The 13,444-nt window shown below is 49.5% G+C and overlaps 1 protein-coding gene across 6 annotated transcripts in view; it reads right to left on the bottom strand.

The window, feature by feature from the left end:
* Positions 1–13,444, bottom strand: part of Ulk4 (unc-51 like kinase 4) — a 271,119-nt gene that overhangs the window by 138,446 nt on the left and 119,229 nt on the right. For 5 of the 6 annotated variants that reach the window (XR_007591527.1, XR_007591526.1, XM_050141472.1 and 2 more), the window contains exon 31: positions 10,598–10,646. The exons of the other annotated variant lie outside the window; for it this stretch is intronic. Coding sequence is in view for 3 of the 5 variants with exons in the window: in XM_050141472.1 (XP_049997429.1) it covers positions 10,598–10,646 (49 nt within the window). In the remaining 2 variants the exon portion in view is untranslated. The remainder of the gene's footprint in view (positions 1–10,597; positions 10,647–13,444) is intronic. 6 annotated transcript variants of the gene reach the window in all.

The raw sequence follows: 13,444 nt of genomic DNA, 5'->3' as shown, positions 1-13,444 counted from the left end.
CGTCGGTCACGTGTTTTGTGCTCATACCTAGCAGGGTGCTGCAGCACAGCCATCTAGACACACATCCCCAGGGACAGCAAGGTGGACAGCCAGCAGCCACGCACCATGTCAGGGGCGTGCAAACAGAGGCAGCTGCAGAGGGACAGGAGCGTAGCTCTCCTCTGCTCCACAGCGAGCACGAACATCTCCAAGCAGGCAGGAGATTTAAAGCTTCTTCGCCCAGGATGGTTCTTCTGGAAAAGCTTCACAATGAGGGACTTGTGAAGACACAACTTCTAGATTCTAATCCTATGAGGAGCAAGAAAGCACAGCGTCCAAGAGCACATGGTTCATGCCAGGCATCGCAGCACAAATGGTAACTCAAATGCCACGTGTTGCACAAACCTAGACATCTCTGGGGAATGCCTCCATAGAGCAGCCTGTAGACAAGTCTGTGGGGTACTCTCATAATTAGTGATTTGTGTGGGAGGGCCGTGGGAGAGCTCCGCCCACTGTGGGTGGGGCTGCTGGTCCTGGGCTGTATAAGAAAGCAGGCAGAGCAAGCCAGGCGGAACAAGCCAACTGTAAGCAGTATTCCCCCAAGGCTTCTGCTTCAGTTCCTGCCTCCAGGCTCCTGCCCTGAGCTCCTGCCATGGCTTCCTTCAGTGATGGAGTGTAACCTGAGAGCTTTAAGATAAAATAAAAAAATGCTTTCCTCCCCAAGTTGCCTTTCGGTCCGTGTTTATTCACAGCAACAGAAACCAAACTAAGACAGAGGAGAGCTAAGAACACAAACCCACGCTTCTCAGTAATATCAAACCAAACTAAGACACACCCGTTAGAGGAGAGCTAGAACACAACCCCACGCTTCTCAGTAATGTCAAAAAGTAACATGTGCAGAAAGAAACCTGAGGAAGGAAAGACTTATACATCACAGTTTCAAACCAGGGACGGGAAGACGTTCAGTGGCTGAGGCTTGGGGACAAGCTGCTGAGCTAGACAGGCCTGGATCAGCAAGATCTGGGTTCAACTCAGAGAACCCTGCTGCAGCAACTAAGGTGGATGTATGTCTCCTGAAATTAACCATGTCCTCTACACACACATTCCTGTGAATATGTACACACATGAACACACATGTGCGCACACACACATGCATGAGTGAGCACACGAGAAACAAGAGAAATCAGAGATTTCTGGATAGTCTATGTTCATTATTTAGAAAACCTGACATGGTCAAATGTCCACACAACCCCAAGTGATTAAAGATTCAATACAATTCCTACCAGAATCCCAGGACTGTAATCTCTAAGAGAGCATGAACATGGGTAGGGGAGAAATGGAAGGGGAAGAAGGAAAGAGGGAAGGAGAGGGGAACATTATTTAGACAAGAACAAGGGCCACCATGAGACCAGGCTTGCCCTCAGAACCTGCCAGCCCTGGGACACTGGAACAGTGGGTTTGCTCTGGTAGAAGAAAAAGAGTTGAATAAGGCAGTGGAGTCTAAAGATCCCCTTCAAAGAAAAGGAGCAGACAGGGAGTCTCAATCCCAACACTCAGAAGGTAGAGGAAGACAGCCCTCAAGTTAATGCAGCAAAGCTGGCTGGTCTATAAAAATAAAAAGATGCAGGGGACTTTAACCAGATCCCGTCTCAAAATAAAAAGTGAACATTCTTCTGGAGATAGCCCTGCAGGAGAGTACTTGCCTGGGAACTTCTCCCACTACACATGCGTTATGGAAAGACTATATATCAGGTTTTCTAGCACTGGGGTTGGGGGCGAGAGGAGGTGTTGGCAGCAGGGGGCGGGGTGAGGGTTGGTGAGGTGGCCAGAAACTAGGCAGGACAACCTGCGCCACAAGGTGAGAAGACATGATGGATACATGTGGATATGTGTGGAATATGGAAGTAAAATGGACATACACAAATATCCAACCACATAAAGTGGATGACGGGATTACGGGCTGACTCACTGTTACATGTAATCTTACTGTGTTAAAGTTAAAACCTTCCTTTTCATTTAGACAGAAAAGAGGAGGTGATGCGGGATTCCCCTCTGTATGCTGTGATTTCCATTGATTAATAGACTTTGGACTTATAGCAGGGCAGAACAGAGGGAGGCAGGGAAAACTAAACTGAATGTTGGGAAAAAGAAGGCAGAGTCGAGAGAAGCCATGTAGCCCCCCCCCCCCAGACAGATACCAGGGACAGAACTTTACCCAGTAATCCATAGCCACATGGCAATCCACAGATTAATGGAGATGGTTTAGTTTAAGATATAAGAGTTGGCCAGAAATACATTTAGGCTATTGGCCACACAGTATTGCAAATAATACAGTTTTTGTGTGATTATTTCTGGTCTGAGCAGAGCTTAGTTGTAGTGGCTCTCCATGAGAAGAGGACGGCTATATCCTGCGGGAAGATCATCCCCAACTGCACCCCAGCTGCAGGTAGCCTGACTTCCCGATAAGCAAGGACACCTTTCCTCCAGGGCTGAGCTGTCCTATTGTGGCTCTGCCCCTCCAGAGCTGTCCTATTGTGGCTCTGCCCCCTCCAGAGCTGTCCTATTGTGGCTCTGCCCCCTCCAGAGCTGTCCTATTGTGGCTCTACCCCCCCCCCAGCTGTCCTATTGTGGCTCTACCCCCCACCAGCTGTTCTGTTGCAGCTCTCAGTACAGCCTGGTTTCACAATAAGTCAGGATATCTCTGCAGCTCTCAGTACAGCCTGGTTTCACAATAAGTCAGGATATCTCTGCAGCTCTCAGTACACCCTGGTTTCCCAATACGTCAGGATATCTCTGCAGCTCCACAGCTATAACACTTCCCCTACACCAACTGCACGGTGAAGACCCCTAGGTAAAACTGCAGACTACAGTATATTAAAATCCTCTTACATTCCTACACATTGATCATGAATTACCTGAACACCTGTAAGAGGAGCTAGAGAGATGGTTAGCAGCCTGAGGGACTTGTTCTACAACTATGAGGACCAGAGTCAGACTCCAGGGCACAGGTGATGAGACGGGCATCCTTGTAAACGCCTGCAACCCAAGCTCCACTGGGGCTGGCTGGCTTCCAGCCAAGTCAAGGAAATACCAGTTCCCAACCCAGGGAGAGACCTTACCTCAAAAGGAGGCAAAATGGAGAGAGACAGGAGGTCAGCAGCGCCCTCTTCTGACTACTGCATATACACACACTCACACTTATGTATACACTTACACAGACATACACACCAATCAATGAAAGTATTTTTAAACTAAGAAAATTCCATTAACAAAGTGAAGTAGAAAAAAAAGAAACAGCATATAAGTATAAAATTAACCAAGGAGGAAAAAAAAGCTGTTTTGATTTCACTGGGGGAAGGACATGAAAACAAACCCTTCCACACAGGTGGAGAAACAACAGACACAAAATGCCCCCTCCTGACACAATGACATCACAGAATAGTGAACACACATAGGCATACATATATGCACACTCACATTCAACCAATGTTGCCGTACAAGAAGAAATCAGGCACCGCCTCACAACCTGCCGGACTTTCTCTATTGTTTTAAGTTATGAGCAAGTGTGACTTTATCCAAATTCAGAAGTTCCCTGCTCTCCTGGCCTTCAGTGGCTTTGTGCTGTGCCCTGCTCCACTCTGCAGCCTCTAATAGATCCCAGGTGCAGTTGCCCTGGCTGGAGCCACTTAGGAATCCCCACCTTCCTGGAAGTCTACACTGATCAAAGACTCCGGATTTCTGGCCTCTCTGAGGATGCTGTAGTTATTGGTGGTTGCATCAATCCTGCCTCTGTTGCCCAGCCAGGTAAACAAGGGCAGCAAGTGCCAGAGGCAGCACCGGAACGGTAGCTTCATTAACCAGAGTGGCTTCCACTGCTGCCCCGTCAGAGGCAGGTGCTCTGGTTCCCACGCTCTCTGGGATCCGGTGTGCTGAGGAGTTCTGGGAAGCAGCCGATTTGATGATCGTATCTGGAGAATTTGCAGTCAATGGTTTTATGTGATGCTTCCTTCCAGAAGTCGGAACAAGCCCAAGCCAGTTATCTTCTTCCATGTCTACAGACACCCACAGCTCCACAGGGTGCATAGCTCAGCAGTGCCTCCGCAGAGCGAGCACTTTAGCTAACATGTCAGAAACCAACCTGGCCCATGGCTAACCCCTGGCCATTCAGGGCACAAGCTGGCAGTAATGCATGCCAGGCCAGGCTTGCTGGTAAGACACAGCTGGCCCCAGGTGTGAGGACGCCGTGCTGAAGAACAACTTCCTAGATTTCCTCTCCCGACTCCTCAAGAGTAAACACCACAGACATCATTGACCCGCTGCTGGAGAGTCCTCAGGAGAGAGAGGCTCATGACATCACCAACCCACTGCTGGAGAGTCCTCAGGAGGGGCTCATGACATCACTGACCCGCTGCTCCCCTGCTTTTCAACCAGTCCTTAGAGAGGGTGAAAAGCGAACATTGCATTGTAACTCAAAGCGAAGCCTAAAACTTGGACAGGAACAATGGCTGACTGCTGGCTAGCTTTCCATCGCTGTCAGCGAACGCCCACATGGAGACACATCAACTTAACAGGAGGAAACGTTGACTGGGGCTCATGGTTTGGACCACGGTTTCTTAGCTACACTGTCTTCAGGCTGTGGTGCATCTGGGTGGAATGAGGATGGGGCAGGAGAGAGAAGGCGGACAGGTCACTACTCCTTCAGCATCTGACTTCCTACAAATAAGCCCTACATCTTAAAGGCTCTACCACCTCTCAGTTCCACCAATGGGGACAAAGACTTTGGGGACGTTCCAGGTCCAGATCTTGGCAGTAGAACAAGACTGTGCGGTTTTAAACTGGAGCTGGGAGAAGCCACGCCACATTCATGTGCTCTGCGAATGGCAAAAGGCACATGAAATTTGCTGCTCTTTAAACTCTGTGATTCAAGGGTTTTATCTTTTCAAGGCTGTCTTCTCTAAAAGCAATGGGGATCACAGAGAAGTCGGTTTCCTAATGCTAGCTGCTTTGGCCCATTTATTCTACCAATGCGGCACTACTCAGCCATATGCTCAGTTGCTGCATGACCAGCTTCCAGTCCCTCACCAGTATCTGTAGATTGCACCCTAGACATAGAAAAGAATTTCTCAAACACACGTTTATAGACTGTGGAGCCCGAACCTGTACAAACTCAAAGTTCAGTTAAAACTTAGTATTGTTGTATGTGATGTGTGTGGCATGGACACACGTATCACAGGGCCTTGACCTGCACAAACCCACATTCAAACTTTATTTTAAAATTTCTCACTGCTTATGTGTGTGTGTGATGTGCATGATACATGTGATGTGTGAGATGTGGGCACACGTGCCACATCTGTCCAGGTCCAAGGACAACTGTGGGCATTCAATTTCCTCCATCCACTCTGTTTTGAGGCAGGGTCTCTCTCGTGTCTGACACTATGTGTGAACTCCAGGCTAAGGATTTTTCATGTCAGCTCCAAAGACCAAGCTCACACAGTCAGACTGGCACATCCAATGCTTTTCCCTGCTGAGCCGTCTTGCCAGCCCATTTTCACACATCAGTAAACAGAGCTTTAGTGATAGGTGGAGTCCTATGTGTAGCCAATAGCAATGGGCTGTGCGCAGTCCCATTCTGTAAGCTACAGAAGCTGCACCGACATGGGCTTTAGAATGAGATGAACCTGCTATGTCTCCAGGTACTATTGACATCCCCATGAAGGTCCCCTCCAAAGGTCTATTCCTAAGACTTCAGAAATGTTCACACAAACTTGCTTCCTGTGTTGGGAAATTTCTGCACATCTGCATAGGGGACTCCTGTCAAGAGCACATCACACAAACATCTGGATTTCTAATGTTCTAAGGAGCCTATTAAATCCCAAGAAGCAATCCACTTTAACAGGGACAACTGAAGCCAAGAGATACAGAGTAAGAGTCTGATGAGCGTGCAAGACTCAAAATATTCCTTAAACATGGTGGGGCTGAGACCTTAACGTCTCAGGGATGAAAGACTTTAGGTACCAGAGGTCCTAAAGAAATGCCTTCCTGAAGACAGGGCTGACTCAAGAGATTTACTACGCTCACAGCCCCTGCGGCACCGAGAACTGTTGGAACAACCAGACCGCCGGCTCGTGCTCTGCTAATCACAGTTTTATTGTTCGCATTTGCCACTGAAATTGCTTTGCAACTGTTTGTTTTGAAACAGGAGCATAAAATATCACGACAGCAGTATTTTGGCACATATTGGAAAATCTGCCATGAATAAAGATTTTTCTTCCAATAAAATAGAATTTGCCTATATCGCTTGGCATTAAAATGATTTATTGAAGTAGCCACAACATAAACCACAGAAATAAAATGAGAGATTAGAGTTACAGCAATGTTCAAAGGCGGCTACATCCAAATTCACGTTAAAAACATTTTAATGCAACTTATAATGCTTTGCAAAGAGAGAAAGTAGAAAAAGAACATCCTCCATCCTGTTCTCCCAACAACTCTACGCTCAAAAGCCAGCCAGGTGCTGGCTCACATCCTTTGGAAAGCCGTGTTTACAGTTACATCCAGGGCCTTAGAGATGTGGGCCCAGAAAGCAGGGTCCATGGGAACCAGTGCAGCCTCATGCAGTGACGCAGGCTGGTCCTCTGCTACCGCCCAGCACGGCTGCTTGGTGCTGACAGTAAACATGCAGGGCTGCCCAAGCCTGAGGACCCGAGTTCAAAGCCTCAGAACCACGTAAGAAGTGAAGTGCAGCTACGCATACCTGAAACCTGTGGGGGTAGAGATGGCGGGAGACTGTCTTGTGGCTGCCGGCCCAGCTCCAGACTCAACGAGAGACCCTGCCTTGGGGACTAAGGCAGACAGTGAAAAAACAAGATCACCCAGTGCCCTACTAGGTACCAACACATGTACTCGGGTACACGGGTGAGTAGAGGGGTGTCCATGGGTGGCTCCTGCCAGGGCAGGAGCACCCACCAGCAGGAGGCAAACTTTGGTAAGCAGCTCCCTGACCCACCTTTTCTGTGGTGTGGCATTCTGTGTACAGGGGGCCTGCAGCTGAAGCTCAAGACCGAGGCACCCTGCTTTCTCTGTTGCTCTTTCCTGGGACCTTCGGGCAGACCTGAGACCAGCTGTCTGCCATGCTGCCTTCCCAGTCCCCATGACTGACCCCACCAGCCCCACTAACGGACACCTACAGCTAGCACTGTGCATCCTCCAGTGACGGGGACCCTGGTTATTGCTTTCCAGCAAATGGCCTCAAGCTGTTCCGAGAGTCCCAGACCTTAGGCAAGTGACCTGCACATAGACCGCTCTACCCAAGCAAAGGCTGCCATGTGAGTTCGTGCGGTGTCTTTGCAAGACCAGGGAGAAGCGAACGCAGGAGAAAGGCCTGTCCAGCGGCCCCAGTAGCTGTCACTCCAAGCATACCTGTATCTCAGCATGGCCCATACCCACCACTCAGCTCTCTGTTTGGCCTCTCTTTCTGCTGGTGCAGTGAACACCTTGACACAAAAACCTCAAGGATGGGCCAACTGCAGCCCATGGTGCAAAGCAGCTGGGCCAGGATGCCAGGGGTCACATGATACCCAAGGGAGAAACAAACCATGCATGTAAGCCAGTGTTCAGCTTGCTGTCTCCATCTTACCCAGTGGAGAATCCCTGCTCGGGGTCTAGTCCGGGGTCCACTATTGAGATGAGTCTTCTCATACTGGTAACATAAGCGGTTACACTGGCAGGCCCAGAGCCATATCCCTAGTGGTCCAGGATTCTGCCAAGACACAGCCCAGCCTCAACAGGTCCTGCCTGGTATAGAGTACCCTCCCTCCCCCACTCACCCCTCCCTCCCTACTCCCTCCTGTACCCTCCCTTATCTGACAGGTTGTTTCGAGGATTCACACCAGCCCTGCAGAGGAAGGAGGACTGTACCTCCTCAGCCAGCAGCAGCAGTCAGAGGTAGCTTGGATGGTTTCCCCCAAAGAAAGAATTGCTTTTAATTTGTTATCAGCTGTAGTCCTCTACCGCTGAAGACCCTGCTCTTCCACACAAATCCGGATTTCCTGCTTTCCTCAAGGCGAGTCCACCAGGGCCAATCCACACAGAACAACAGATTCAAAACCCGGTTTCCTTCACCAGCTGCCACTGCAGCCGAGAAGCAGCCAGCAACTCCTGCCCACCAGAGAGGGGGCATGTAGGGTAACCGCCCGTGGAGATCACCCTGCCCCTGGCCGGTCCCCACCCCGTGACTCGGGGTTCATGCCCAGCAATACTTCTGGCCATGCAATACGCTTCTACTAGCTCACTGCCCATGTTCCTAAGACTATAAAAGCCTGCCCTTCTTCCCAGGCTCCTGCCGTCTCTGTTCCTACTCATAGGCGTTCACCATTCTGTGCCTCTCCCCAAAAAACCTCTTGTGTGAGGTTTGTTGTGTGGTGTGACTTTGTGGTCCCCTTGGCTCCAGACTGCCAGGGAACCCTTGCTCAGAAAAACCCCTCCAGGAAGTGCTTAGGGAAGGACATTAAGAAACCCTACATTGTGGGCACTGTGAGTACAAGGAACTCTGGGAAAGAGAAACAAAGTTACAAGGTGCAAAGCCCTTAAGCCGGTTTAAACTATGTTAATCACAACAGCTGTGGGAGAGGTCACCCAGAGGTCACCATGGCTGCCCCACTGTGAATCAAGGGCCTGCTGCAGTCTTGTGGATGGGTAACGTCACTTGCAGCAGGTCTCTCCCCATCTTCTCACTGGAAGTCATTTGGATCCGACCACTGACAGAGGCTGCCCCACACATGCCATGTGTCACAGAGGTCCTCAGACTCAGATGTCCTTGACTCCTGGGACCAGTCAGTCCTAACTGCACACATATTTTATCAGACACTCAGAGAGAAAACTATCACAGTTCAGCTCAGAACTCTTACTTTTTACTGCTCTCTTCAGCTTGGGTAGATAGAGACTTCTATTAACACATCGCTCTCGGGCACTTATGTAAAGGGAGATGAAATGAAATAAATTGGTCACGGCCGTGACACCCAGGTCACTTGGCTGAAAGCAATGGTGAAGGGCCACACGTTTGGAAAGTTGGCCTCAGCTCAGGAACGTCAAGGTAAGAATGTGTGTTTTGTGGAATGGGGACAGAGGAGGAGTGAAATCCCCAGAGGACAGGCTGTGTCCACAGGGTGACAGCTACAGACTTGGCACTGATGAAATGTCTGCTTAGATTACTTGGCTGAAGGCAGAAAGAGTAGGAACAGACACTGTCCTTCAAGGACGTCAGCCCGACCTCAGACAGCAGCTGGCCTCACTTTACTCTCAATCTCCCTTTCTCCTCTTCCTTCTGATGCTGCCTCTAGACCCCACTTCTAGCATTCTGAGCAATTCCTCCAACCTTGTCTGTGGCACTCACATACAGCTCTTGACATCTGTCCCCATCTGTGCTTGAAAACACGCCTACCCCCACCTCCACTCACACCCAGTGCAAACGCAAGTGATGTCAGTGATGGTACCCGGAGGCGGGGAGGAGAGGAGCATCCTCAGTCCTCCATCTCACTAGGGGGTGCCACAAAGCCTTCCCACCCTCTGCCCTGTGAGCAAGGCACACAGAAGGTACAGCAAGGTCGGTCCTTAGCCTGGAACTACCCAGCCTTCAGAACCCTGAGAAGTGGCCATCAGTTTTTTGTACACAACCTAGCACGTGGTCTTTTGCTTGAACACTACAGACACCTTCAGGAAAACACAACCAGTCCCTGACCAAAGCGTGGACCTGAGGCTCAGAAGTCGGGCGGGGGGGAGTCATTTGCCTTCGCTTTTCCCACAGTCACACAGTTTGCCTGGAATCTGAAATGAAAGAGGGGAGCTCATGCCCTCACCATGTCTAACATCATCTCTGAGCTTTACAGGCTAGGGCATTGGTAAAAGGGGAACTTCTCTTGGCTGGAGACACTCCTGCTCTTTCCAGCCCGATTCTCAGATCAGAAGGGTCTGAGAAGGGGTTCTTCACAGGCAAAAAAAGACAAGGTTGGGTTCCATCTCATTCTCCTCACACAAGAACCACAGAGCAAAGATTTGATCAGATGGGTAGTGTTCATTTAAGGTGCATGCCCTTTGTTGGGGTTCTGAGTTAGACAACCGCATGATGGTCCATCTGAAGCCCAGTGACGCTCATGCTGAAGGCCTGCACACAATCACAGCATGAATCATGCTCCTCCGCAAGCCAACCTCAGACCAGGCAGTGTTCTGTGCTAGAAAGTAGGTATCGGCCGGGCAGCGCGGAACACACCTATAACCCAGCACTCAGTAGGCTGAGGCAGGAGGGGAACAAGAGTGGAGCCACCCTGGCTACACAGAAAGTCTCTAGTCAAAGAGAGGGAGGGAAGGAGGGGGGAGGAAGAGACAATAGAAATAAAAGGCAAACGGCTTTCAAAGGGCAGAGCCAGGGACTCCAGCTCCTCTCACTTCCGAGTGTGACGTCCTCTGCAGGACTGAGAGCAGAGGTCTGATGAGGTCAATAAGACAAGGACATACACTCTGTGGGCACAGCGTCTGGGCTAGAGACGCAACAGCACAGTTCACCCCAAAACTTTAAAACTTGAAATGTTCACTTGAATTCCAAAAAAGAGACTTTCATTCTTACCAGAATCACTTCGAAAATGAGCGGGACCAGTTTGCTTTCCTCCACAAGCCTGTAAGAGGAGGAAAAGAGGGGTGAGCACACGTGAGCGCTGAGCATTTAAACGGCTACCCCAACAGGGTGGATCGACGCCCCCATGCCTAACTGCTCAAACTCCGACGGAGAAACAGACTAAGTAAATAAATGATTACTTTAGCACGCCGAACTCAGCAATGACACACAGGAAGCATGAGGCTTCTCACGACGACCGCTCAACCTTATTGATATTTTAATGTGAAAATTAATTAAAATTCACAATTATTATAAAGACATCTAGCCAAGGTAACGCCGGGCGAAATAAAGTAACCAGTCCACAGTGCACACAGAGCCACCGGCACATGACGCCGTCGTTTTTTTATTTCTGCCTCGTTAGCTGTCTGCCCAGCATAAATACATTAATGCGCAATGAATTTTAATGGCCTTTAATTTTTAAAAAATTGGACACCAATCACCCAGTCTACTCTAGGCACGTTCTCTCATCAAATCTGGTTATAAATTATCATCAGTTACAACAGAATAATTATTTCATGAACTTTCAGAGAAAGTCGTCCGGTGAAACCAGAACCATCCGAGCTAGTCAGTGTTTACTAAGCTTGGAAATCTGGGGCTGGGGACACAGCTCAGCAGTGGAAACTTCACTCCAGTGCTACAAAAGGTAATTTTAAGAAAAAAACAAAACAGTATTTCCACTTCTAAACACCCCTTGGGTACAAGGTAGAGCAGGTGCATCTCCAGCGGCAGGCTAAGCAGTAAATACAGGACAACACCCAGCTTCTCAGTCTCTATAGCAACCATAGCCCAGTCAAATTAACATGAGAGCAGCTTTGAGTGATGCTGAAACAGACAGGTTGTGTACCAATAAAACTTTATTCTCCAAACAGGCCACTCTGGGGCCACAGGCTATAGCTCTGCTTTGGTTAAGTGCAATCATATTTGGCTGCTGGAGAGACGGCTCAGTGGTTAAGAGCAAATTATTGTTCTTGCAAAGATTACAAGTTCAGTTCCTAGCACCTACACTAGGCAGCTCACAACGGCTTTTAATTCCAACTTCAGGGGACCCGGTGGCCTCTGCAGGCATCTGCACACACCTACGCACACACCTAATTTTTTATAAAATATTAAAAATAAATCTAAAAACTACTTTTTAACTATCTTGCTAGATCGGTTCTGCGGGACAGGACAGCATATTGCCTCTGTTGTAAATACATACTATTTTGTCTGTGTCACAGACACTGCCGGGCAAACAGCAACAGGGCTACAGCACCTGGCTGCCAGGGGCTTGTCTGTCTGTGATAACATACAGAGAAAAGAAACATCTGTGAAACTAGCGAGAAGACATCACGGCGAGAGCGATGTGAGGGCGGCTGTGAGTGATGGTGAAACAGACAGGCTGTGGGACAATGAAACCTTCTCCAAATGAGCCACACCCACATGCTAGGGGCACAAGAGACGCGGACCTCCCAGGCTCACACACAGAAAGGCAACCTTAGCGTTTGCAACAGTGAGTGTGGTCACCACTCCTCACGGAGCATCTGTGACCCTGAGGCACGGCAACAGCCTGGGGCCTTCAGAGAACATGAGCCCAGAGTGTGGCCGAGGCGTGTGACAGAATGCCAGTCAGCAAAGGACAGGGCAAAAGCTGTGACTCTGAATGACATGAAATACAACCGCAGGAGGCTGGACGTGGTGGCACACTTACAAACCCCAGATGGGGCATGCTGAAGCAGGGGGTCAAGAGCTGAAGGCCAACCTGTGCTAAAAAGTGCCATATTCAATAAAGAAAAAAAACCCCACAAGATCTCACTTACACATGAAATCTAACAATTCAAACTCAAAGATGTAGAGAGCAGGGGCCAGGCTGACAAAGCACCTCTGGTCAGATGTGTGGCCAACGCCACATGAGGAAATTCTTGCCTGGTACTGGAAACCCTGTCAAAAGCACATAGAGCTCACGGCCCCAGAAGAGGCCAGGCAGGCAGCACTAACGGAACTCATGTTTTATACAAAACAAGAAGAGGATGTAAGATAACAGGAGGGTTTCGGGGGACCCAGGAGTAGGAGGGGGAGCTGGGGTGGACATGATCAAGATACATTACATACATGCAATTACCATACATAAAGAAAACCTTCATAATAAAAGAGTTTCTAAAATTAATCATTCCACCCTTAAGTTACTTCCGTTGGGTACTGTGTCAGCGATGAGAAGAGAAGATGCGTGAGGCGAAGGCCTGGAGCCATTAATCAACTCCACCCAGCAGGGGCGTGCCATCCCAGGCCCCCTCCATCCGTGTCTCTATGGCAGCCATATGCACTGTCAGCTGTGCCGATCCTTGTCCCTTGAATTTCGACAGGGTAGTGACTGCTAGACACTCACAGCATGGCGGCTGGGAACCGAGAGCCAATGTCCATTCAGTGAGCGTGGGTGAAAAGCATTCCAAGAGATGGAAAGCAGACTAAATCGTCACAGAGAGAGTAGGGGAAGCCAGAGCAGACCCTGGCTGGTGGAGTCACACAGTCGGGTCACCGTGGCCCAGGTGGGAATGTCTGCTGCCATCTCTGTGGAACACAAGCTTCTTCAGTGTCCATCTATGACGAGGAGAGAAACCCCTCAGTCTGGAAGCAGCAGTGCACAGAACCAGAGAGTGACCCTAGAGGAAGTAAGGTCACATGACAGCTTGTCACCAAGAGTGCAAGAATGCCCAGCTCTGGGACCCCTGCTCTCTGGTCGTGCAGTTGGCTACGCATGCCTGGGGCAATCTCTCAGAGAATCCTGAAGCCAGAGGCTAGGTGCAGGGGAGACCACTCTAACCC

Source organism: Alexandromys fortis, unplaced genomic scaffold (genome assembly GCF_014885135.2).
Source record: "Alexandromys fortis isolate MF-2015 unplaced genomic scaffold, M_Fortis_MF-2015_v1.1 scaffold_44, whole genome shotgun sequence".
Lineage (NCBI taxonomy): Eukaryota > Metazoa > Chordata > Mammalia > Rodentia > Cricetidae > Alexandromys > Alexandromys fortis.
This window is presented reverse-complemented; position numbering and strand designations above follow the sequence as displayed.